The sequence below is a fragment of the Eptatretus burgeri genome, chromosome 12 (assembly GCF_056783735.1).
Source record: "Eptatretus burgeri isolate ZD-2024b chromosome 12, Ebu_testis_v1, whole genome shotgun sequence".
Taxonomy (NCBI): domain Eukaryota; kingdom Metazoa; phylum Chordata; class Myxini; order Myxiniformes; family Myxinidae; genus Eptatretus; species Eptatretus burgeri.
The window spans coordinates 40,529,632-40,556,131 of record NC_140972.1 but is presented as its reverse complement, the minus strand read 5'-3'; the positions used below and the strand labels follow the sequence as shown (position 1 = coordinate 40,556,131).

General features: G+C 41.2%; 1 protein-coding gene and 1 long non-coding RNA gene across 2 annotated transcripts in view; one reads left to right on the top strand and one right to left on the bottom strand.

The window, feature by feature from the left end:
• LOC147015474 (TBC1 domain family member 2B-like) overlaps window positions 1-26,500 on the top strand; it is an 82,282-nt gene that overhangs the window by 25,864 nt on the left and 29,918 nt on the right. Inside the window, exons 4-10 of the mRNA XM_085850269.1 lie at window positions 6,245-6,444; window positions 13,636-13,788; window positions 13,872-14,093; window positions 14,946-15,056; window positions 21,139-21,269; window positions 22,598-22,738; window positions 22,916-23,269. Coding sequence (XP_085706395.1) covers window positions 6,245-6,444; window positions 13,636-13,788; window positions 13,872-14,093; window positions 14,946-15,056; window positions 21,139-21,269; window positions 22,598-22,738; window positions 22,916-23,269 — 1,312 coding nt within the window. The remainder of the gene's footprint in view (window positions 1-6,244; window positions 6,445-13,635; window positions 13,789-13,871; window positions 14,094-14,945; window positions 15,057-21,138; window positions 21,270-22,597; window positions 22,739-22,915; window positions 23,270-26,500) is intronic.
• The window catches only part of LOC147015475 (uncharacterized), a 39,200-nt gene continuing 20,906 nt past the window's right edge, over window positions 8,207-26,500 (bottom strand). Inside the window, exons 2-3 of the long non-coding RNA XR_015050349.1 lie at window positions 13,814-13,937; window positions 8,207-8,301 (exon numbers count right to left, since the gene is read on the bottom strand). This is a non-coding gene — a long non-coding RNA (uncharacterized LOC147015475). The remainder of the gene's footprint in view (window positions 8,302-13,813; window positions 13,938-26,500) is intronic.

Here is a 26,500-nt window from a genome sequence, read left to right as displayed (position 1 = left end):
TCCCTTGCCCTGTCTGTGATGTGCCCCCCCCCCGCCACGCTCCCAATATTTCCACAGGGCGCTCAAGGTCCGCCAGCAACCCCCTCTAGTGAAACTACCAACATCATGAATCACTGCTCACCTTCACGTTTTCATTCCTCTTTTTTTCTGCCACTGGAACAAACTCCCACACAAACTCATAATCACAAAAATTCCAATGTCAAAACCAGACCACAAGCACCACTGCATACACTGTATTTTAATCACACACACACCAAATTTTATTGTTGACAGTCTCATCTTTTGTTTTTCTTCTCTCCTTTCCCAAACCCAATCAGAAGGTTTCAAAGCAACAAACAATCATGGTTTGTCCATGCGCTTTATGGATCGTCATACCAAAACTTGACTGCAACGGGAATTGACTCCGCTTAAGGGGAATGTCAGGCCTACTGTCAAATTGAGCGTTATCCGAGGAATCGTTACAATCTCATCTTTTAAGGCTCCAATGTTGATTTTTGCAACAATCAGATTATCGTGTAGCTCTTCCACAATCATCCTCGTTCCATCGCATAGCCTTGGGGGGGTTCCAAGTTTCACATTAAAATGATTGGAGATCCTTTTTTCAACTCCAATTTGTGTGGTGGCAATCCAGACATCTCGACTGATTCGAGGAATTCTGTTGGAAAGTGAGTAGCATTAGTTCCCTCAGTCACAGCATTGAAAGAAAAGTACTCCTTCATGATTCCAGAGAAGCGTCTGATACATGTAGAATTGATATTTCTCATCATAGCATTGATACAATTCTTGGAGAATAATTCAGCAGGATTGTCGAATGCGGGATAGATAAATTCAATGCAATCCTCCATTGTTCTTGCTGATAGAACTATGTCCTCTGGCATTTCAATTTCATCCTTTTCATTCTTTGAAATCCTGTCTTCTCCAAGTTTCAACAAAAATTGAGAATAGTTGCTTTCTCCCTCTCTCAATCGCATATTCCTCTTCAATTGAAATTTGGTGAAAGTTCTCCACAACTAGGATTTCTTGATGTAGGAATTCTCAACATCAGCATAATTTCCCCTTTTCACTACCGGAAGGAGTTGTCGAAAATCGCCACAAAAAATGGTAAGAATTCCGCCAAAAGGCTCATTCTTGTCGCATACATCTCGAAGAGTTCTGTCCACTGCTTCAAAGCTCTCCCTCCTAATCATCGGGCACTCATCCCAAACAATGAGTTTCACTCTTCGGATCAAATCTGCCATGTTGGAGTTCTTCTCGATGTTGCACAATGTATTCTCGGTCACTTTGAGGGGTATCTTGAATCGAGAATGTGCAGTTTTTCCACCAGGCATTAATGTAGCTGCTATCCCAGAGGATGCCACAGCAATAGCAACATCACCATCACCTCTAACTTTGGAAAGGATCAAATTGGTGAGAAATGTCTTTCCCGTTCTTCCTGGTTCATAAATAAAAATCATTGAAGGAAGATTCCTTTCCAAGCAGTTGCACACATGGTCATACACTGCTCTTTGCTCAGCATTCAGCAGAGGCTCCTTCTCTTCAACAAATTGTTGTTGTTCAGGTCTATTGTATTGCAATTCATGCAGTAATTGTGGATTGCCACCATCAAGGTTCATCCTTCCATTTCTTGGTCATGGCAAATCAAAGTCTTCCAGTCTTTTGTTGTAATTCTCAAGCTTGTCTTGAATATACAACAGAGCTTGATCATGATGTCTCTCATCAATCATGATATTTGGATCACTGATTGTTCTCTGTTCTCTTTGAAGGTAATCTTCAGACATTGAATTCTTAAAGCGATCCCATAATTGTCGAGGATTGTTGATGTCGGTATTCGTTAGCAAAACGACAAACAAATCTCTCATTGCACTGGGGAGTCTTATCCTTTCAGCATCTTCCATTGTTTGTTGCCAATGGTCGTCAGCTTGCAACAAACCTCTTTCTCTGCAGATGTCTTTGAAGGAAGGAAGAATAATTCCATCATGTGACTTCAATTAATTGAAGGATACTGGCCCTTTGACGTGATGGAGAAGCAGTCTCAAGTAGTAGAGGTCACCACATCTCGGAGAAACGGTAAACACTCGTCCCAGAATGTTGGCTTCAAAAATACCGGGAAAATCTTCCACTCTCTTCCCAACCTTCCTTCTTTCCCATTTCCTATTTTCCAAGTGTAAAATCGGGATACATCAGCGTAGTACAATGCTCTTGAAAATGGATCTTGAGAACACAGTTCCATGAATTCAGTTAAAGTCGTTTTCACCATATCATTATTATTATTGACCTGCTGACCAGCATTGACTCTGAAAAAGACTCGTTGTTCTTGTGGTCGATGTACCTGGAGTCGAATGACAGCGGGGTCTCTCTCATGAATTGGAAATCTAAGAATTGATCCCACTGCTTCTGATGGATCAATGTATCTGCCAGTCAAGTAGTGTGTAATTTCGTCATCTCCGTTAACTCCAAAAACTGCTTGATCACTCCCCTTCAAGGTGTACTTGATCACTTATTTGATCGACTTTACAGAGGAGCGTATTTCAACGTTGATGTAACATTACAACAACTTCAATAGTTCAGCATTATAGGGCACCACCCAATCAGAAGTAATAGGTCGAATCTGGCATCCTTCTTGATGTCCCTGAAATCCTCCCATTTCTGGAGATCTTCTCCTGTACAGAGGCTACTAATCATCTCCACACCTTGTCCTCTCGATAAATGGCTTTGGGAATCTCTTACTGCAACTTCCATTCTTCCAACATGGAGTGGCGTTGTTGCAGTACAGTCCATGAATCATGTGCTTCAGTACCAATTCATGCAGCTCAGGATGTACTTGTGGGTCTGGTATTTCAGCCTGCACTAATCTGTCAAAATCTTGTGGTCATGGCTTACTCACTACGTCAAGTCACAGCAGACAGAGCAAATGAGGCAGGCCTCTCTTCTGATATTCCACAGTTGAGACAAAAGCTATACAGTTCCCAAAGAGGCCATCTGGTCCAGTGAGGTACTTGATGAATAGCTTTCTTTTCAGATCGAATACTCTTGCAATCAAGTCAGGTCTATCACATGGCTGCTGATTCAGAAAGAGGTGCTGTCGGATTTCGGGCCAGTTCGGATTTCAAGTCATCGTAATGAGGAACGAAGCATTGCCATACTTCCGAACGTCCATCATGCCGTCTTGACATCGTTCCATCATGTATCTCAGTCCACTGACAAATGTTGATGAAAGCATGATGTGCTTTCCGACGTTTTCCAAATCATCATTATCATTTAATGCATCCGTCAGGCCTCTGTAAGTTGTTGATCTCAATGATGCTCGATTCATGCGAATATAATTGAGCCTATCACTCTCAATCATAGCTGCCATATCAACCACATATTGTTGAAAGAGTCGTCGTCCTCTCAAAAGGTCGTTTCATTCATTATCATGATTCATGATCCATGATCCTATACGCATAATATCGCATCGCTGTCAATTTCTTGCTGTTACTCATTTGGAGTTGGTGATGCCATCCATCATCACCAAGTGGAAAGAAAAGGACGTATTGAAAACTATCATACGACCTATGAGACTCTGAAATGATTTGCAGGCCTCCTCCTCTTCCTTTCAAGACAATTTGCCGTGATCTTGCCTCAGGTTCATTATTGTTTGGTATTATGTCGGCAACTTCGTTGGCAATTTGTGTGTTAAATCGCCTTTCGTGTTCAAAAGCTAGCCGACGATCTGGATCAATGACGATTGATGCCTCTGGTAAATCTCTAATTCTTTCCTTTGCAATTTCAAGTGAAGCAATGTGAGTTGTTTTGTCTTGTCAAGTTTTCAAGCATTTCAACAATTTCCCTTTGAATACCAGCATTTTGCAGAAAACACATTCGCAATTCAATGCTATCTTGGGGGTCCATAAAATAGATCTGCAAGAATTGACCTTGCTGGTCTGGGTCAGGCATCAACGACCCAAGGTAATGATGAATCTGGCCTTGAGTGATCACTGAAGGATTCCATCCATTCCTTGGTGGCACCACTTCCTTGGCACCGAATGACGTCAGTTGAAAGAGACATAACAGTTGTATTGTCTAATATTCTTTCTGAACTAATTTGCTTGTGGTGTGTCACTTGTATACAAATTCATGAGTTCATCAGGGAGTGCCCGCAGAAGAGCAATGTTTACCTTACCCTTCATGTAGCAAAAGTTGCCCTCTGGAGAAACGGTACGCTCGACACTGAGGGCAAACCTTGGTCATTTCACCAACATCAGCAGAACGATTTCTCCTTGCGAGTCGTGCATTTCGGATTGTTGTATCTCTGGCCCACTGTTCAGCCAGTCTTTCGGTTCTTTCATCTTCCGTTTCTTCATTCCTTATGTTTTGCGTTCTTTCTCGGAGATCCTCGAGACGTTCAGTTCTTTCTTTTTGCATCTCTTGTTCCCTTCTGCTCCTTACTGCTTCTCGACGTCTCTTTGCGTCGTTCCTTGACCATCCTGTAACTCGTTTGCTCCCTCTTCTTGGCATGATCTATAAAAGAAGCTTCCCTCTTTTTGGCATGATATAATATTTTGTCTTTTTTTTGTGTGTGCATTGGGGCACATCGTGCGCAATTTTATTCACTCGTACAAAAGAAGGGGATTTGAGCATCAATGTGAAGAAAAAAAAACGGAGAAAAGAAAGTCGAAGAAATTATTGTGCGTAATCTTCTCAACACAATTTTATTTATTAATGAACACGAAGTATTAGATCAAAATGGCGATGTTTATTTTATGCTTAAAAATAAATTGTTCTTTGTCTGGACTAAATGTTTTTGAGATTTTTTAATAAATCATTTCAAGAAAAAAACATAGCTCCAGCGAACAATACCGCTGAGGTTGTTTGCATTGATCAAATAATCCTGAAGAGTACTTGACTGAATCAGGAATTGATTTTTTTAATAACTTTTTCGTTGCCCGATTTAAATGAAACTTGATATTGAGCGTCAATGTGATTAAAAAAAAAACGGAGAAAAGAAAGTCGAAGAAATTATTGTGCATAATCTTCTCAACACAATTTTATTTATTAATGAACACAAAGTATTAGATCAAAATGGCGATGTTTATTTTATGCTTAAAAATAAATTGTTCTTTGTCTGGACTAAATGTTTTTGAGATTTTTTAATAAATCATTTCAAGAAAAAAACATAGCTCCAGCGAACAATAGCGCTGAGGTTGTTTGCATTGATCAAATTCTCCCAAAGAGTACTTGACTGAATCGGGAATTGATTTTTTAATATTTTTTTTCGTTTCCTGATTTGAACGAAACTTGATACTGCACACCACAGGAGAATGGTGAGTAAAGTGGCCCAAATTTTTTTGCGCTATCGTGTACCATTTTGGCTGTATTTTGGGAAAATACATACATACATACATACATACATACATACGTATATACAAGATGAGAGTTTTAGTAATATATAGATAGATTAGACCGTGACTCCGTCGATTAATTGCGTCCTTTAATTACGTACGATTGGAACGTACCTTTTAGACCTTTAAAACCCTTTTAGACCCTTTTATACCCTTCAGACCCCCTTTGACCCAACTTTTAAGACACTTTCGTCCCCTTTAGACCCCTCAGGCACTTCCAACCTTTTCACCCTTTCTACCCCTTCAGTCCTTTCAGTAAGTACCCTTTGCACTTTAGATCCCTTTGATGTTTGCACCCTTTTTAGATGTTTTAATACCGTTTAGACCCCTTTAGATAATTTAGACCTTAAATTAAATCGTATTAGACTCTATTGGATCTTTTAAGACCAGTTTGAGCCTTCAGACCTTTTCAAACCTTTCAGAAAGGTGTAAACCTTTCGACTTTTCCATCTTTTAACCTTTTCAGACCTTTAATTTGCAATCGATGACCTTTCATTTTGCAACTCCTTCCATTTATTTGCCACACAAAACACACCACACAAAACAAGTCCTGGCAAGGGTCTGCAATCTGTAATTGCTCTTTCTAGTTCTTTCTGCAGGCTCTTTCATGAGCATATTTTGTTTGTAAGTTATACTGTATTTACAAAATGAAATTTTCAAGAAGTGTTGAAATGTTTAGTTTCTGGCTATTTAAACGTTTCAAGAAAAATTATAATTGACAGCACGAGTTTTTTACCCATGTAAATGCTTAATTATTAGGGGTCGCTCACAATACAACGTAAACAAAGATCTGTTGCTAAACAGGTTTCAATCATGTGTGGAGCATATAATGAATAAATTCAGTGTTGTTGTATTCTTGGCAGGTGCTCTTGATAGATATTTCAAGGATGGAGGGTCTATGACAGTCAAAATCGACCAAGAAACCATCAGCCCTGTGTCATCTGAGGCTGGACCTGGCATGTTTGGTAGACTTCTTGCAGGCAAGGAAGCAGAGGAGCCAAGGTCATCTCGAGAGCTACAGTTAAAGAACATCTCGCTACAGCAAGATCTGGATGCTCGGCAGGTGGGCAATGATCAGACTATGGCTTTTAAAGAGGAAGGACAGTATGGTATTTGAACTTGTACATGCATGAAAAGTCAACTTGCAAGTACTTGTACATAATATTAACAATGATGTTAACAATTGAACCAATCTTAATGTATTTTGACAAAATTTGAGAAGTGACTGATAGATGATGGCCTGTAGACAAATAATTATAGGAATGTGTAACGATTACAATGCGCCAATAAAGTTTGTGTGTGTATGTTCAGTACTGAGCAAAGGTTTATGTTATTCCAATAATATTAATACTTTAGTGTAAATTCATCAAAATATCATTCATAGCAGTCACACATGTTTATCATTATAAACTAGCAAATATAACCCGTCGCTTCACTGGTGGAAATATTAAGTGGGACGAGAAATTGGGAGGAGAAGCATAGGGGAGGGAGAGAGGAGATAGTGGAGATAGAGGAGGGAGGAGGGAGAAAGGAGGAGGTGGGGGAGCTAGGAGGATGAGGAATGGGGGGGTGGGAAGCGACGCCTCACCAAACATCGCCATAAACTCCAGCAAAAGGGGGGGTGGGAGCAAGTAGGATGGGGAAGAGAGGGGGGAAGGGGTTTCGGAGGAGGTAAGCATGAGAGGAGGGATTCTCAACTTGTGTTTGGCAGTGGGATTTGTGGAGAAGATGGCAGGGGGTGGTGGTGTAGGATTGAATGAAATGGGGAATGTTAAAACAGCATGTTAATACAGCACACAAACACCACTGGGACATTTTGATGGGGGTGGAGAGGCGAGGGGGTTTGGGAGGAGGTATGCATGAGGAGAGGTGGAGGGAAGGCAGAGGGCAAGGGAAGGTAAGGCAGTGTGAGGGGGAAGAGAATGCAGCAAAGGGGAGGGGGAGGCAGTGTGAGGAGCAGGGAATGGAAGGCAGCGTGAGGGGCAGGGAAGGGAAGGACGATAAAATGTGCCTAAACAGCAACATTTTCTTTTTAACTGCTGGGTTCCATATAAAACCGGGTGGGAGCATTTAATACCCATGCTATCTATCAGGCAATCGAGCCTGCATGCTGCACATGCAGTGACCTTTGCACCCCTCCTCTCAGTTCACTCTGAATCTCATTCATACATCTCAATAGAGGAGGAAGGGTGGGAGAGCAGGGAAAGAGTTGGGGGAGCAGGGAGATGGGTGGGAGAACAGTGAGAGAGAGGGAGAGGGGTGGGAGAGCGGTGGAAGAGAGAGAGAGAGAGAGAGAGAGAGAGAGAGAGAGAGAGAGAGAGAGAGACAGACAGACAGACAGACAGACAGACAGACAGACAGACAGACAGACAGACAGACAGACAGACAGAGAAGAGTGCAGAGGGGGAGAGGAGAGGGGGGATTCTGGCAAATGTGACATCCAGTTTAACGTCCATTCGATAGACAGCACACACATCGATGAATTGCCCTGCCTGTGAAACACCGGGATGACAGTTTACATCTGGGTCGGGATTCAAACCCATGCTAGACAGCTGAGAGCGAGTGTGTCTCGAGCAAGAACCATTGGAAAGCATCCATAAATGAAAATACAAATGAATGAGAATAAATAAATGAAAAAAAATGCAGATGAGCGACCCAAGACAACGGGGAAACAGTCATTTTTGTGCTGAGATGGACATCAAAGCCATTCCACTGGGAAAAATCACAAAACCCTCAGAACCTATTTGTGAGTGAAAATATAAATAAATGAAAAAAACCGAAATGACATGAAAATAAACCAATGTCACCCGCAGGGTGACCCGTACCTTGCCAAAAGGTGACCACGTGTGACTTCTTTAAGGTCACACTGAGGTGAACAGAGCTGCTATCCACCAGGAGCGACTCCTTGAGGAATATCTGCCTACGAGAGATTCCGATGAGAATCGTTCTACAGAGTAACCATGAAAAATATGTGTTTGCCTCATAACGTCACCAAATGACGTCATAATGTCTCAAGCTTGACATATCTAGAAAGCACTCATCGAGGTGTTCAATTTGAGGTACTACACGATATGGTTCCTAAAACTTGAAAATTTGACCTTGGGGTCAAATATGTTTGACCTCAGGTGCTAACCATGAAGGTCAAGGCCAATCGCCACCAAAAACTAATCAGCTGAGCGCCAGACCATATACTACATTGCCATAAAGTTTGGCGATGATTAGATTAAAATTACTCAAAAAATAAGGGTTTCGTTGACTCCCCTGATTTGCAACGAAGTGACCTTGACCTTTGACCTTGACCTTCAAAATTTTGTGCGCTGAAAGGGACCTCTATAGGCCTCTGATATGCGAAGTTACAAAAATTTCCAATGATAACTGTGCTCTGCAGAGTGATTTATACGTGATTACAGACAAAAAAAAAACATATGAAGGTCAAGGCCAATCGCCACCAAAAATTAATCAGCTGAGCGCCAGACCATGAACTGTATTCCCATGAAGTTTGAAGACGATCCAATCAAAATTACTCAAAAAAAATAAGGGTTTCGTCGACTCCACTGATTTGCAACAAAGTGACCTTGACCTTTGACCTTGACCTTCAAAATTTTGTGCGCTGAAAGGGACCTCTATAGGCCTCTGATATGCGAAGTTACAAAAATTTCCAATGATAACTGTGCTCTGCAGAATTTTTTTATATGTAATTACAGACAAACAAACAAAAAAATGAAATAAGATGAAACATACAAGCTGACTAACATATCTTGCAAAAACTTCGTTTTGGCAAGATAAAAATAAAATAAAATAATTCAAGAGTGACCCAAGACAATTGAGAAGGATGGTAATTTGGCATGCCGATGGACATCAAACCCAATATATGGGGGGGGGGGATCACAGAACCGTCAGAAAGCACCCGTGAATGAAAATATAAATAAATGAAAATAAATAGATGAAAAAAAAATGAAGGTGAGCAACCTGAGACAATGGGGAAGCACAGTTCGTTCATGCATAAGCATAATGCACTAATATATATATATATATATATATATATATATATATATATATATATATATATATATATATATATATATATATATATATACATATAATACATAAATTCATTCTAACCACTAACTTATTGACTGATATTAAATTAGGTACCTTCTGGGTGATGTAGAAATCTGAAATTTTGCGTGCCGATTGATATCAAAGCTGATACTCGAAAAATTAATGGAACCATTGTAAAGCATCTGTAAATGAAATTATATATGAATGAAAATGAATAAATGAAAAAAAACCATGAACGAGATGCTATTCATAGAATACTTTCCCTGCGCAGTCTTGAGAAGGACTTGGCGCAAGCCAACTCTTCTGTTTTTTCCCCCTTTGATCCAATATGGTGCCAGACCAGTGACTGATGATGTCACTTTTATCAAAATATATTTCCCATGGATAGTTGATCAATTAGTTAAAGTTTTGCATTGATTGGTTAGCAGTTTCAACAATTGCAGATAATTTTTTTTTTCATACTGACCGAATCAAGCGCTGCACTTGTCGAATTATAACATCTTACGGTATGACAGACCTGAGCCTCGTCCTGGTGGAGGTGTTGCTCTCTTCATCAAAGACTCTATTCCTCACTCTCCATGCACTGCTCTCACTCCCCCACACCCCCAGGAATACCTCTGGCTTCGGCTTCCCCTCCACTCCCACCTCATGTTTATATGTATACTGTACCGTCCACCGAACAGTGATGACTCCATCTACATCTCACTATCCGAAAACATGGACCATCTTCTATCTTCTCATCCAAACTCTCTCTTCCTCTTATGTGGTGACTTCAATTGTCATCACGCCAGTTGGCTAGGTGTGGGTACCTCTCTCACCTGCCATGGCACCTCAGCAAAAGCTTTCTGCGACTCATTGGGACTGACTCAATCGGTCAACTTCCCGACCCGGATCTCAACCAATGGTACTCCATCTCTTCTGGATCTGATTTTGACAAATTTCCCTGACAATATCTGCTGCTCTTCCTTCGCTCCAATTGGTTCTTCTGACCACGTCCTTGTTAAAGTGGACATCTCTCTGGCTGTTATCAGAGAACCACCTCACCGCCGTCGAGTCTGGCATTTCACTCAAGCCGACTGGCAGGGTCTCCGAGCAGCCATCAAACTTACAGACTGGTCTCCTATCACTACTTTCTCAAACATCAACTCATCCTGGGAATTCTTTCAAATAAACTTGCTCTCCCTCATGCACAGATTTATCCCCTCTCGTGTTCAGTTGTCTTACCCTTCCTCCCGCCCTTGGTTTACTGAAGCTTGTGGCGAGGCAGTCGTCCTGAAACAACTTGCCTTTGCCTCATGGAAAGCAAACCCAACTGAGGGCAATCTCAGTTCTTTCCACAAAGCTCGGAACAAGTGTGTATCTACCCTCAGGAGAGCCAGAAAACAACATCTTTCTCATCTCAAGTCTGAACTCTCATACCTCTCTCCCTCCTCAAAATCCTGGTGGCGTTTAATCAAATCTGTTACTGGTGTATGTTCCCCCTCCATCCCCTCCCTTACCTCAAATGGCCGCACTGCTGATTCCACACGTGATAAAGCTGAATGTCTAAACTCGGTGTTTGCAGCTAAATCTTGTGTCCTAAACCCATCACTATCTCTACCCACTTTACCCAGTCGCACCCAACTCTCCCTGGACTCTGTATCCTTTTCTCCTGAAAAGGTGGAGAGCTTGCTTTCAAACCTCGAGTCAGATTCTGCAACCGGTCCAGACGGCATCAGCCCACGTGTCCTCAAAGCCTGCTCTTCTGCTCTTGCTCACCCTCTCTCTGTTCTATTCACCCTCTCATTTGCCCAAGGTCATCTGCCATCTGCTTGGAAATCTGCTAACATCACTGCCCTGCATAAAAAAAGGTGCAAAAACAGATCCCTATAACTACAGACCAATCAGCCTTCTCCCAATCATCAGCAAGGTGATGGAATCCATCATCGCCTCAGATATGAAATCCTTCCTCTTCTCCAATGGCTTGATTTCCAATCATCAATTTGGTTTCAGACCAGGTCACTCTACCCTGGATATGCTGCTTCTGCTCTCCCATCAATGGATGGAGGTCCTCAATGCCAGACAGGAAATCCGAGCCGTATCCCTGGACATATCACGTGCTTTTGACACAGTCTGGCACCCTGCCTTACTCACCAAACTCTCTTCCCATGGTATTCAAGGCCATCTCCACTCATGGCTCGCAGACTTCCTCTCCTGTCGCAGTCAACGTGTGGCCCTAAATGGAGTTCTTTCATCCCCTCTTCCTGTGCAGGCTGGAGTTCCTCAAGGTAGCGTTCTGGGCCCTGTTCTTTTTCTGGTTTTCATCAATGATCTCTCGGACTCTCTGGAAAATCCTCTATTTCTCTTTGCCGACGACTCCACCCTCTGCCGTACCATCTGTCATCCCTCAGACCGGCAAACAGCAGCTTCTTCACTCACTGCAGATCTGGATAAAATCACAGACTGGTCCAACACGTGGAACATGTCTTTCAATCCAGACAAATCTCACACTCTCACTATGTCTCTTCGAAAGGACCGTTTACAAAACCCCCCCATCCACTTTCTCAACAATCCTCTGGAAGAAGTCTTTTCTTTCAAGCTTCTAGGTCTCACTATCTGCCATGACCTTTCCTGGGAAAGTCACATTTCCAACCTCGCCTCAAAAGCCAGTCGCCGACTGGGAATCCTCCGTCGTGCTAAGTCCTTCCTCGGCCCTCTTGAGCTCCTGACCACTTACAAAGCTTTTGTCCGTAGCCTGATGGAGTACTGCTCTTCCTTTTTGGGCTGGTGCTCCTGCCTCCCACCTTTCTCGGCTTCACGCTGTCGAAACCAGGGCATTTAAGATCATCGGCATCTCCCGCAATGAAGCTGAGTCTTTGGGCCTCTCACTCAATCACCGCAGGTTGGTCGGTGGTCTTTCTGTCTTCTACCGACTCCTCTCCAGCCTTGCCCCCCTGCTCTCTCTGCGATTTGTCCCCACCACATTTCCACAGGGCGCTCAAGGTCCGCCAACAAGCCCCTTCTGGTAAAACTACCAAAATCACGAATCACTGCTCATCTTCACTCTTTCATTCCTCTTTTTTCCCGCCTTTGGAATAAACTTCCTCACTGTATTCTTTCCCATTCTTCCCTCCAGGCTTTCAAAACAGCTGTTCACCACCACCTCTTATCTTCCCTCATCCAAATCCTCGATCTTTTCTACCCCCGATAATCCACCCAAGCCCACTTCCTTCATTTCTCCTGCTTTCCTTCCTGAAAGTCCCTGAAATGTCCATCTTCTCTTCTCCATGTTCCCCGTCCCATCCCCATCCCTCTCCCTTCCACAGTTCACCTAATGTGTCTGTTCCCCACTGTTTTGTCCCTTCCACTCCCGCCCCTCTTGTCTCATGCCTCCTTGCTGTGAGTTGTGTGTTAGCTCTCATACGAGCCTCGACCAAGGTATACAAAAAAAAAAAAAAAAAATCAGAATGAAGGCACCGATGACATCATCATTAACATATCGTATTCCCCATGGGGAGTACTTCACAATCAGCCATGTGTAAATTTTTAACATGGAGCGATTTCAGACATATAGAGGTCTAAAGTTTTTCCTTTTTCCAACATGGCTGCTGCACCACGTTTAAACCGAAGGTTGCATGTTTAAGCCGATGGTGATGGTGATTATGATGGAAGGCGTCATAATAATCATTAAAATATTCTACATGAGTTGTCGCACCAATGGTGAAAATTTTCTGTCAACGGGATAAGCGGTTGCAGAGAAAACAGAGAAAATTAGTACGGACGGACGTAGGGACGTATGTATATATGGACAGACAGACAACCTGTAAATGTAATGCCACCAGAGACTTCATCAGCGACAGCATAAAATCGAAGCCTGTACAGGTAAACAAGCAAGACTAATTTAATAATTGAGCTCACTAAAGTGGAAAGGAAAACAATCAAAAAATCACTACACCACACCCAGACAAAAATCTGGTTTATCACTGAATATACAGGATTGAAAATACATGATTGAAATACATATACTGGTTAAACAAATGAAGTATAAGAACAACTGCTTATTTGATAGCATACTTTGCCAACTTTTACTAAACAAAAACTTGTTCCTTATTTTAAGTCTTTGCTCCATCTTTTTTGTATCAAACCTTTTTGTTTTGTCAAAGAAAGCATCGTAAAATAAACTAATTCGATCTTTGTGTGCCTTGTGAAGCAGGAGCTGATTAAGATGCTCCAACAGGGCATACGATGCTCCCAAAAGGAGAAGATTTCAAACAACTCACCTGAAAACCCCGTCACTGATTTACAGTGTCAAGAGAAGCTTCAAAAGCAACAGCAGCAAATTTCCGACCTGACTGCATGCTTGTCGGTCAGTTTCAATGTCAAAAACACACCTTTGATTTGTTCCTGGAGAAGAAAACTCATGATTCTTTCATTTTCTTCTGCTTTCAGATATCTGAGCAGCAGAAGGAACAGTTGGTGTTGGAAGTTTCTGCACAAAGAAAGGAAGTGGTCAACCTGAAAGAAACAGTTAGTGCTCTACGAGAGATGATGGGAGCCAAAAATTCTGCTAATATTCAGCTAGCCAAGGACCTAGACCAGCTGAAAGAGCAACTGCAACACCATCAACAAAGATCTTCCTGCACTTTGCCATCCTTTATGTTGGAAATAAAAGTAAATAATTTCGTTATTTCTTTAAAAACATAATCATCATACTAAACTGGAATGTTTAAAAATACAATCAGACTCAAAAAATTTTAAAGTTCACATATAGAAGAGAATTACAAGGATCTTTCAAGGATTATTGGACTTTCAATTTTATAACAGGTAAAAAGAATAGTTATTTACTGAAGTTTTGTGCATTGTTATTGTCCATACCCTGAGCAAGTTATACAGAAAGCAATGATAATGAAAGTGACCAGAGATAGACTTAACAAGACACCACAAGGCTTTAGAGGAGGGAGACGAGTTTGAAAATTCAATCTTGAGGTTGGACAGATGTTTTTTGGCTCTGCTGAGAGTGGATACCCTCTCTCCTGAGATCGAAATGGCTGTGTACCCATACCAAATATTTAAATGCAGATGGTGTCAAATTAAGGGATGACCACATCAACCTTGAATGGCCCTTGCACATACAGTATAAGTGCAATCTATTAAGGACAAAATAATGACATTACTTCCCAGTGGACAGGTGATTTATACTTGGTGCCTGGTGATACCTGGTGATTCATCATCATTGTTTTATGGCTACTTCCATGCTTGCAGATTCAGATAAAAATGAACAGACACATCATTAATGAACTTTCTGGAATTATAAGATGACAATTGGATCAGCGCATGTCCATTCTTCTACCACTGGCTCGGTCACCCCTCTTCCCCCCCCCCCCAGAAGGTTTGAATACAAATCCTGAATACCATTGCTTATGCCAAATTGAACCCACATACTTTGGGATGCCAATAAGACCACAATGATTTTGAACAGTGAAGTGTGACAATGTGCGTATTTCACAACACTGTCTTTCACAGAGAGAGCTGAAATTAAGCAAATCAAAAATTTCCTTTCTGTCGGATGAGGTTAAAGCCCAAGAAAATCTACGTCGAGAAAGTGAAAGGCGGGAAAATGAGTTGCTGAACAAAGTAAGTTCCCCCTCCCTGCCCTTACAGTGTATACTGCTTCTATAATAGCTTACACACAACATATTGTGCGTGTGTATTTTTTGGTTATCTCCATACGTGAGTTTCAAAAGGTGGAATGGAGTCCTCCCAGGTCTCAATGTATCCACCTCTGTTTTGGTAAGGAGTTTGGGGGGGAGCGGTTGTGGGGGTGGGGGGGGGAGCCATGATTCATGGACCAAGCCATGAAGTTTTGTTGTTCTCAAAGTTTTGTTCCGAGGGCTCTTTTCAGAATCGTCACAGCGTTGCACAGAGAACTGAGCCATGGACAGCTTCCAACTGCAGTTTGTTTGTATTAATCTTCCCAGGGATGTTTTGAAGTTCTTTGTCAGGTTCTTTTTCATTGTTCCTGTTGTTTCAAGAATCGCTGGTACAATTTCAGTGCTCTTTAGATTCCAGGATCTCTTCACTTCATTTTTGAGGTCTTGGTATTTGGCTATTTTCTTGATTTCTATGTTGTTTAGGTGAAAATCGCTGGGAACTGATACCTCAGTTAGCAATGCTGTTTTATATTTTTTATAACTAAGTACTACATCCGGTCATAATGCTCTGTTGTTTTTTTCTATGTTCACACTCAATGAGATAATCAGGTCATATGTAAGCATTACTTCCTTCTTTTCAATTACTGCTTTTGGTTCATGTTTCCATGAGTTTTCTGAAACTGGGATATTGAATTTTTTCCAGATGTGTCAATGGATTACTCAACATTCTTGGTTGTGCCTTTGTGTGTACAGCTGTTCTGACATGAGTTTTTTCCATCCCAAAAGGAGGTGGCTCATGCTTCTGCCTTGTTTCTACCTTACAGATTTTACACCTGAATGATTGACTCAGTCACATCATTCTATTAAATCCATTCATGTGGTGTGTACATCCTCGGGATGCACTGAAGTTTGTAGAACATTTTTTGCATTGTGAGAAGTTTCCTTGTTTTAATGCTTAGCTTGTTGATTTCCACTAGTAGTCAGTTTATTACTCCGCAGCTGTATTTACGACACTGGTACTGTAAAATTGGTTAAAGGCTGGATTTTGTTTCTTGGGGTTAGACATGTTTTCAGGATCAGCCTCATTTTATGCAGCTATTCTTTAGCAATTGTTTTGTGCATTTGTTTGTGGCATGTTTGGTGGTCCTCTTCTACTCCAAGGTGTTTGTATGATACTTCATTTTCTAGTTCCTGTAATGTTGTATCTCAATCAATTTTTATATTGATTGTTTTTGTTGGTTTACACTGTATGAATATGCAGATGCACATTTGTCAAAGCCAAATTTTCATTTGAATGTTGTCAGAGTACCACTTCACTAATTTCAGTTGTTTTGCCAGTTTTTCATCATTTGTTGCAAAGAGCCTTAAATCATCTATAGACAATTGTTGTGTCATTTTTCCTGTCTTTTTGGACGTTATTTTATTGGAGCTTAGGGTGTATCTATGTCATTGCTTGTTGATGAGGTTACTCAGTGGGTCCAGAGCCAGGCAAAACAAAAGGGGGGGAAAGACTGTCTCCCTGGAAGATCCCATACCATATATTCACATCTGGCATTTTGATATTTCCTTTTGAGTGCTGCAATATCAATGTGGTATTCCAGAGCTCCATTGCTTTCTCAATCAGTTTGATTATTTGGGGATTTAGTTTGTATATTTGCATGCATTTTATCATTCATGACTGTGGGACACTGTTTCCAGACTTTATGGTCACCATGTATCAGAAAGGTTTTGACATAGACGAATATACATTATATTTGCCTTCATCCTTTGTGCACTCTCTGGACATCCATGGAACCAAGTTCCATGGATGTCCGGCGAGTTTACTTTTTTGGGCTGGTTATTACCCTCACTATGACAGTTTCCTTCACCTTGTCGGATATGGATGGTCATCCAGAACAGAGTTTGTCCAACATTCTGCCTGTATCCTTGAATTTTTGAACCAGCTTCCCCACTATGCTATGGGAGATGGCAGCTCTTCTTGGATGACATGCTTTGAAGTGATCTGCTATCCATCGATATGACCAGCCCTCGCGTCCACTCAGCAGTCTCACCTCACCGCGTTCGTCTTTCATCAAGGACATCTTCAAGCTGTAACAGAATGACATAATATTATCTATGTTTCCAGACTTTATGGCCACTCTGTAGTTTAACCAGGCATGCACAATTTGGTTCTTCACATTTTGCAATTTTCAAGAATGGCCTTGTTCAGCAGTAGGTGGTCTATTCCATACCATCCTCTCATCCATTCTGTTCTGTCTCGAGCCCTCCCTGCTGTGTTAGGTTGTGGTACACATTTCCCTGATGATTCTTGTCAGAAGTTTATATGTTATTGGCTGATATTTGTGAGGTGTTTGGGTTTCTTCTGATTTTGGGATGAGGAAGGTGTTACCCTCTATGAGCCACTCATCCACCGTCTTGTCTCCTTGGATAAGTTCATTGAATGCTCCGGCATTGTGATTGTGAAGAGCATCAAGTTGTTTTAGGCAGAAATTTGGAATTCCTTCTGGGCCTGAGCTTTTAAAGTTTGGCATTTTTTGAAGTTGTTTTCTTTTTTTTCATCAATAATTACAGGGTGCATTTCCTCAAGTTGTTGCTTCTTCTTTTCCAAGCTTCGGATCCATTCTGCTTCCTTGTTCTGTTCCTTTCAATCCCCAAAAACTTACTTTCCAGGATTTTTCTAGCTTTTCTTCTTCAGCGGGAGTTTCAGAGTAACTTGGGGTTTCTGTTTCCTTTCCTGAACTGTTGTATTTGTCCTACTTCCTTCCTCAGTTGCTCTTTTTGGGTCTCTAACCTCTGTTTGCATGGTGGAATTTTCTTCTATTTGGAGGGCCTGGTGTTTCTGTGTGTGTGTGTGTGTGTGTGTGTGTGTGTGTGTGTGTGTGTGTGTGTGTGTGTGTGTGTGTGTGTGTGTGTGTGTGTGTGTGTGTGTGTGTGTGTGTGTGTGTGTGTATATTAGTAAATGATAGGAAATCAATATATCTCGGTCTCATCAATGGATATTTGTCATATTTACTATATTTCCGTGAGTCCAATATTAATTCAGTAATACAGCAATTATGATTGACTTTTTGAAATTGCCACTCTTTTGTCCAAATACTGAAAATAACGTTGAAAAGATGACTTGAATTATGGATTTTAAGCCAGTAATGGCAGCTTAAAAGTGCCCAGGGAGCCAAACCAGGTCAGAGTGTGAACACACACACACACACACACACACACACACACACACACACACACACACACACACACACACACACACACACACACACCTCATGCACAAAAGGCCTCACTTAGCATTCACAAGTCAATTTGAAAGTCATTGGTCCCCTCCAATTCAGTTATCAGGTTGTTGCTCTCCAAGCAACATTTCTTTACATTAAAGTACCATTCTTGTCTCTGTCTTTCATCAGTGTTTTTCCAGAAATAAAGTATTCATAATGGAACCCATTAAGAACATAAATACTTGACTTGAGCAGTCTATTTAGTCCACTGAAGGATTAAGGCCTTCCTCAACATGTTCCATTCTGTTTTATTCAATGTAATTTGAAGCCATTGTACATCAGTAAATTTTTCAATTTCAACTCTCCATCTGATCTTTGGTCTACCTGTACTTCTTCCAGGGCCTTCTCCATGTAGTTGTGTGTTATGCTTGCCACATGTCAAGCCCAGTTTAATTTTAGATCCATTCTGTTCTCTTCCTGTCCCTTTTGGTTTTGTCAAGGCTGTGTCTTTCCTGGCTCTTTGTGTGGTGATCATTTTTTACTCGTTCTCCTTTGGTTAGAGTCCATGTTTCATTACTGTAGATTATTGCATCCCACCCCCCCCTTCCACTCCCCAATTTTGGTCAAAAAACAAAAACTTGTGGATACTCACAAAGGATTTTAAAGCACTTTCCTTGCATTTGATTTAATACACTTGATGAAAAGTTTGAATGAACAATTAATTACTTAGCAAGTGGAACATTGATAGATTTTATGCTTTTGGGGAACATTGTTTCCATGAATGTCATACGGCCTGAACGTAATTCATTACATTGGACTGCATCCGCTTCACATCGCACACCGCTCCATAGCACATGTGAACCGGCACTTGAGAGCGTTAGTTGACTACACTTGAGGGCTTCTCAAGTTACATGATAATCATCACTGCACTAAAATACTGCATGCAATTTGGTGTAGGTCTTTGGTCAATGCATTTGGTTGTTAGTTATCCAATCTCAACTAAACTTGCCAGGGGGACTAAGAGTCCATCATAACTCATCAGACAAAGGTTGTAGCTATTTGGTTTGCCCCACAGCCCGATGGGAATTTTTAAGGGGGTGGGGTTGGGGGGATCAATGGAAATTCTCTATGTAAATGTGTACTGTGTAGCACAGCTCCCGGTGGGAGAGCATATGATAACAAGCCTTCCATCTCGATTGTTTGTGTCTTCATTTTACACGTACAGACATGATTTTTGCAATATGTTATGGTGCTTTCGGCTCGATTTCAAAAAGATCTGGAGAAATTCTGATGTTATTTGCTTCTTTTGTCTTGGAAAAGTGTTCGCAGCTTGAGTGTCATTTGCAACTTAGAGCTGCTGTTCTCACCACCAGTTCACTTAATTGGATTTTTAGGTCATTTTACTGTTGTTCCTATTACTTTCTTGCCGACTTCAATTTTTTTGGTTCTTATTATTTTATTTGATGGACTGTGCAGTACACAAAATTGAGTTGATCTCCCCCCAATCTCCCTGAAATAATTTTCCTAGAAAAGGTAGCCAAAGCAGCCATAAAGTGCTCAGAGGCCAAAATTTTCAAGGGCCCTTAGGCAGGCCTGGACCCCATACTGTGCAGGCTTCACACTGTGTGCTCGCATGTCCCACCTCTAGCACCCCTCCCTCCCCACACACATTTTTCAATAGTGATGAGCACCCTTGTTTACAGCTGCCACATCTGTTGCAAAAATGAAATCTGTTGCTCCTTTTGGACTAGTCCATGTCCATTTCTTTGACTTCCTCTTTCTGAAGGTGTTCATGATGTAGAACTTATTTTTCATCACTAATGCTATGAATCTGCTTCCTCTTTCACTCCTTTTGCCAATCCCAAAACAACCAACAGCTTCTTCATTTCTTTTCTTTTCTTTTTTCCCTCCTTTTTTTGCACTGAAGTTGCCCAATAATGACTACTTCATTACGTTTGTATTTATAAATTTTTCCACTTGCTCATACATTCCTTCTACTTCTTCATCCTCATGACTCGGGGCATAAACCTGAATGATTTTCAGAATTTATATTTTGGTCATGCAAGTTAAGAATTCGTTGTGTTGTTAGATTAGAACATGCGTAGAAAAATGGTATGCATAAAAGCTTCTGGAACTGTTTCCACTCCACCATAAAATGTAAAAAAAATCAGTACATAAACAGTAATTAGAAGGGGAAACAGATATTGAGGAAAAAAAAAAAAAGAGAGATAGTTTCCAATCTTTATTTGACCTTTTGGAAAGAAGGCCTGTTTAATCATTGATAGCGCCGTTAGGCTCAATGGGGCCTATATGCGAAATCCAACCCATTTTTGGGGCACACGGTGAATGTTGTGTGACTATTGGGTTCATGATCAAATATTTTTTTGCAAACTTTGAATACTTTTGCAACATATCCACTTAGTCTTGTCCCTGAGAATTTACAAGATCGTGAGGAGTTCTTGCTTACCAACTTTCCGTAAACAGTGTCATGTCTTGCTAAAAGAATGAAAACAAAGCCTCTGAGGCCTCAGTGAGCTTTCTTCCTTCTAAGATAAGCTTCCTTCAGGAACATTGCCAAATTCATGTTAAGATCATCATGTGTTACACTGATCAAGTTATATTTGTTCCCCAACTTAGGTGGACTATTTGATAAAATATCAAATTATGTAAAGACTTAATTTTTAAAGATCTCGGTAAAGGCTCGAAAAATCTTAAGACATCATTCGGGCTCTGCACACTTTTGTTGTCATGAGTGCCCATTATTTGCATGGCTTCCTAGTGGACATGTCGTATTTAATTCCGTTTTACTTAAAAATAAGCTCACCTACATTGCTTTATCCACAGTACAATGACATGTTGGAACGCTATGAGCGACTCGAGCAGAGACTTGTTGTCACACTGCAGTGGCTGGGAGCAGCAGATGCAGCCTGGGAGGGACCTACACTTGAATTCCTTGCCAAAGCATGTCCCCTGAGGTTTGCCTGCATGTGAAGGAGCAAAGGTTCAAATCTGGGAAGTGTAACATTTAATATATCTCTTGCATCTCAACATTTTTAGTGCATAGACTAAGAAACGGTCTGAAGATAAATTGTAGAAAAGGTATTCTAGAGTGACTTGCAGGAATAAAATGAACACCCTTGATTGTAAGCAAACTTTATTTTAACAATATGTCATATGAAGACAATCGGACAGATTAATATATTGTCGTGTACACAGCTTGCCTGGATTAGGGCTAATACCCAATAGACAGGTCTAAGTGCAGGTCGTGTGAATGCTGATTAGTACACTAATTAGCCTGTACAGTTAGTGAGCTATTCTTTCAGTCCACTGGTGCCAACCTCTAAAGCCGCTGGTAACTATTAGATTATAATAATCTCCTTTATTAATTTAAAGCCCTCCAGGAAAAGCCCAACAATCTGAAGCATTTTAATTTATGAGTGCGGCAAGACTTGAGGCAAAGCAGACACGTTGTCTCATGAAACATACCTAATTTATAGGGTTGAGACAACATAAACAGAACAAACCTTGGGACAGCAGAGAGAATGGATAAATAAATGAAGCTCTTGCATTGGGATTGCGATGCAGTACGAGCTAAGATGAGCAGTACTGCATTTCCCTGCATACATATTTCTTTGTATTTGAAATATCTTGGCGCCTCAGCCTTGTCATTATTTGCAGTGATAAAATTAGATTACACTGCAGTTTTCCATGCAGAACCTCAACAAAAGGCAATTACAATGTTCACCTTTACTCAGGCCAAAACTTACAGAACAGTTGTAAAAAAAATTGTGTGGCCGTGACATGTGACTATCAGATAAATCACAGCGACATGGATGCTTTTCTGGAGCATTTTCCTGTAATCTCTCCTGTAAACCACAAAACTGAATGTTTTTCAAATGGAATCCAAGGATGAATTCAAGGTAAACATGCTAATAGCTATCACTTTTCAGAAAAGTAATGACACAGGGCTTGTTCATTTCCTCACACAGAGACTTTGCTTGTCTATACATTTGGCTCACATGTTCACATTCAAATTGCACTCTTCTGTAAACTTAGAAAAAAGTTTGCCTTGAAAACATGAACTTGCATTTTCAAACTTTGTGGAAAAGATTTCTCTGCAAATGCGAATGCATCCTTTGCATCCTTTGAAAAATGAAAATGTAAACTTCATTCAGACTTGACTCATCACTCAGGATCAGTGTAAAAAATACTTCTTAAAAACTGTTAACATGTTTTTCCTTTATTACCTGATGAAAGTAGTGATGAATCTGATGCCAAGTTATATTTGCACCCTATGAAACAGTTGTTATGATGCCCATGGATTTCGTGTGCCTCTTGAACTTGAAAAGCAGGCATCAGGGCCTAGTCGTGCAGAGCTTCTGCACGAGTTGGTTGGCAATATTCAGAATGACCCTGATGAAATTGAAAAAGTTCAACAATCCAAGTGGGTTGCAAAGCAAAATCCTTTTCTTTTCGCAACTCATCTCGTTATCTTTCATTTCTTCCTTTTTATACTATTTTTGGATTAAGTTTTATCTTTCCTCATTCATGCATTATTTAACAAGTTGAGAAGCATGTTAACATTGGAACACAATAATTAAGTCAATGCCATTGTTTTTAGGTGGACTGCATTGTTCGTATCTGGTGAACTGTCCCCTTCCATGGAAGTGAAGCATTTGGTGCGTTCCGGTGTGCCTCCTGCATACCGACCTCGTCTCTGGCGCTGGTTTGTGAACCGCCATGTAGGAAGTGAACGCACCGCTGCCCCCAAAGAGTACTACAATTCATTGCTTCAGGAGATGGCAGGCCAGCCTAATCCTGCTGCCCACCTTGTGGAGATGGACCTAATGCGCACACTACCAGGACATCAGAAGTTTTCCTCACTTGATAGTCCAGACATTTGCAAGCTGCGGCGGGTCCTTCTTGCCTTTTCCTGGAGAAATCCTGACATTGGATACTGCCAAGGATTCAATAGGTGAGATAATATAAAACTCACTGCTGTTGTTTTATTGCCATTTCAGGCCTTTTATTAAATATAAAACCAACGTTATGACTATATTTTCAACTCCTTGTACACCATGACATAATCAGCCCTCTGCATTCTACAATACGAAATATGCACTCTCTATATAATTTATGTGATATATACACCACATGGCTAAAAGTATGCGAACACCCCTTCAAATTAGTGGATTAGGCGATTTCAGCCACACCCTTTACTGACAGGTGTATAAAATCGAGCACACAGCCATGAAATCTCCATAGACAAACATTGGCAGAAGAATTAAATGGGCTGCACTGAAGAACTCGGTGACTTTCAACGTGGCACCGTCATAGGATGGCACCTTTCCAACAAGTTTGTTCATCAAATTCCTGCCCTGCTAAAGCTGCCCCGGTCAACTGTAAGTGCTGTTATTGTGAGGTGGAGATGTCTAGGAGTGCTAAGTTGCCAGCTCAGAGACAGCTCAGCTGCGAAGTGGTAAGCCACACAAACTCTCACATAACAGGATCATCGAGTGCTGAAGCACGTAGCATAGAAAAATCGTCTCCATCAGTTGCAACACTCACTACTGAGTTCCAAACTGACTCTGGAAGCAACGTCAGCACAAGTACTGTTCATCGAGAGCTTCATGAAATGGGTTTGCATGGCCGAGCAGCCGCATACAAGCCTACGATCACCATGCACAATGCCAAGCATCAGCTGGAGTGGTGTAAAGCTCACCACCACTGGACTCTGGAGCAATGGAAATGTGTTTGATGCAGTGATGAATGACGCTTCACCATCTTCAGTCCGACATCGAGTATTTCGAGTCCGAGTATTATACTTCAGTCTGAGTATTCACACCCTCGACGGCGCTCGTACGGAATGAGCCCCTAGCGTGCTCGAACCGTGTGCGACCCGAGCGGATGATCACCGAGATGCGTCGGTCCAAATGTCCCCTTACGGCGGCAACAACGGCCTTGCTAATTCTCCAACACGCATTATGCTAAGCCAATGGAAGGAAACACGGCAACGAACTGATACATTTAATCACGCTTCAGTCCTACGTCGAATCTGGGTTTGGCAGATGCCAGGAGAATGCGACCTGCCCGAATGCCTAGTGCCAAATGTAAAGTTTGGTGGAGGATGAATCATGGTCTAGGGCTGTTTTTCATGGTTCGAGCAAGGCTCCTGAGTTCCAGTGAAGAGAAATCTTAATGCTACAGCATACAATGACATTCCAGATTATTCTGTGCTTCCAAAATTTGTGGCAAAAGTTTGGGGAAGGCCCTTTCCTGTTTCAGCATGATAATGACCCCGTGCACAAAGTGAGGTCCATGCAGAAATGGTTTGTCAGGATCAGTGTGGAAGAATCTGACTGGCCTGCACAGAGCCCTGACTTCAACCCCATCGAATACTTTTGGGATGAATTGGAACGCTGACTGTGAGCCAGACCTAATCACCCAACATCAGTGCCTGACCTCACTAATGCTCTTGTGGCTGATGGAAGCAAATCCCCACAGCAATGTTTCAACATCTAGTGGAAAGTTTTCCCAGAAGAGTGGAGGCTGCTATAACAGCAAAGGGGGACCAACTCCATATTAATGCCCATTACTTTGGAATGAGATATTGGACGAACACACACACACACACACACACACACACACACACACACACACACACACACACACACACACACACACACACACGTATGTATGTATGTATATATATATATATATATATATATATATATATATATATATATATATATATATATATATGTATATATATGTATATATATGTATATGTATATACATACATATATATACATATATATACATATATATACATATATATGTATATATATGTATATATATGTATATATATGTATATATATATATACATACATATACATATACATATACATATACGTGTATGTTTCAGATGCACCTCCTGACTTTTTTGGTGAGCATCACCATGAATTATGTCTCACACAGTGAAACTGCATAATCTACATGGAACAACCATCCATCTGCTACGCAGATGATTGTTCCTACTAATGCAAACCATTCAACTCGAAGGCACGTGATGTGATCGGCAGGAAAATCAAAACATATAGAGTGTGACTAGCACTCCGCCGATCCCCATTGGACACAGTCCAACACCATGCTTTAGTGTTGGACTGTGTCCAATAGGGATCAGCGGAGTACTCGTCACACTCCTTACGTTTCGATATATACAGTCGGATACCGACATTCACAGGGGATACTTTCCTGAAAAGTGCTGCGAATGTTGAATCCCATTGTTTCAATGGGGAAAAGGGAGATAACTTCCCAGTGGTTCATGATTTAGAAGGGAAAATCAAAATTCCCATGAAAAACTGTGAATCCGTCCCCAAATATCCGTGAATACACAAAGCACAGGGCCACAATTGTAGAAGCAGGTCACATTTTACGAGCTGCAAAAACACGGGGTCTGTGAATGTAGATATATGCAACGGGTTCTGTGAAAGTTCTGTCTGTAAACCTCCTGACTGGTGATCAGCAGGGCAGAGACAATGTGCTCATGTGGCAGGCGACACTTGTTGCTGGCAGGCCATGCAGCAAGCACTGTGATACGACTCAATTTGTGGCCTGCTGCCTCATCAAGTTTAGTGGTTCGATTCAGTTTTATTAATCAGCCTAATATGGTCACGAATAAACGATCAGCAGTATGTTGCCTTGATGAGCCAAAAACAAGGGCAGAATCGAGATCAACATCTTTGCTTTTGTCTATTCATCCCCATATGCTTTATTCTCATTTTGCAAAGGCTTGAGTATCATTCGGATGCCTCCTAGTTTGGAGGTGATGCATTTGTATAATTTATGTCCATGATATCAGCATCATGTCATAGGGTCAGCATTCTTCTTTGGTTGAATATATATTTATGAAAAACAAAGACCCACTCACATCTCTCACTTGTGAGTGGAGGGAATAACCAATTATCTCTCACCTAATCAATTATCCCAGGTGGCTGGGATTATATAAATAAATCTACTCCTCTCATGCTTTTCAACCAAATTAAGCTGCAGAAAGCAACCATGAAAGGCTACCCAAGGTAAGCTATTTGCTGTTTCAAACCCTTCCCAGAGTACCTCTGTAGCTGTAAAGACATTCACAAATAGTACACACATGAGAATCCGAATGCTGCTCATCTCCACAGCTGCCAGACTAGTTTCATCGCTT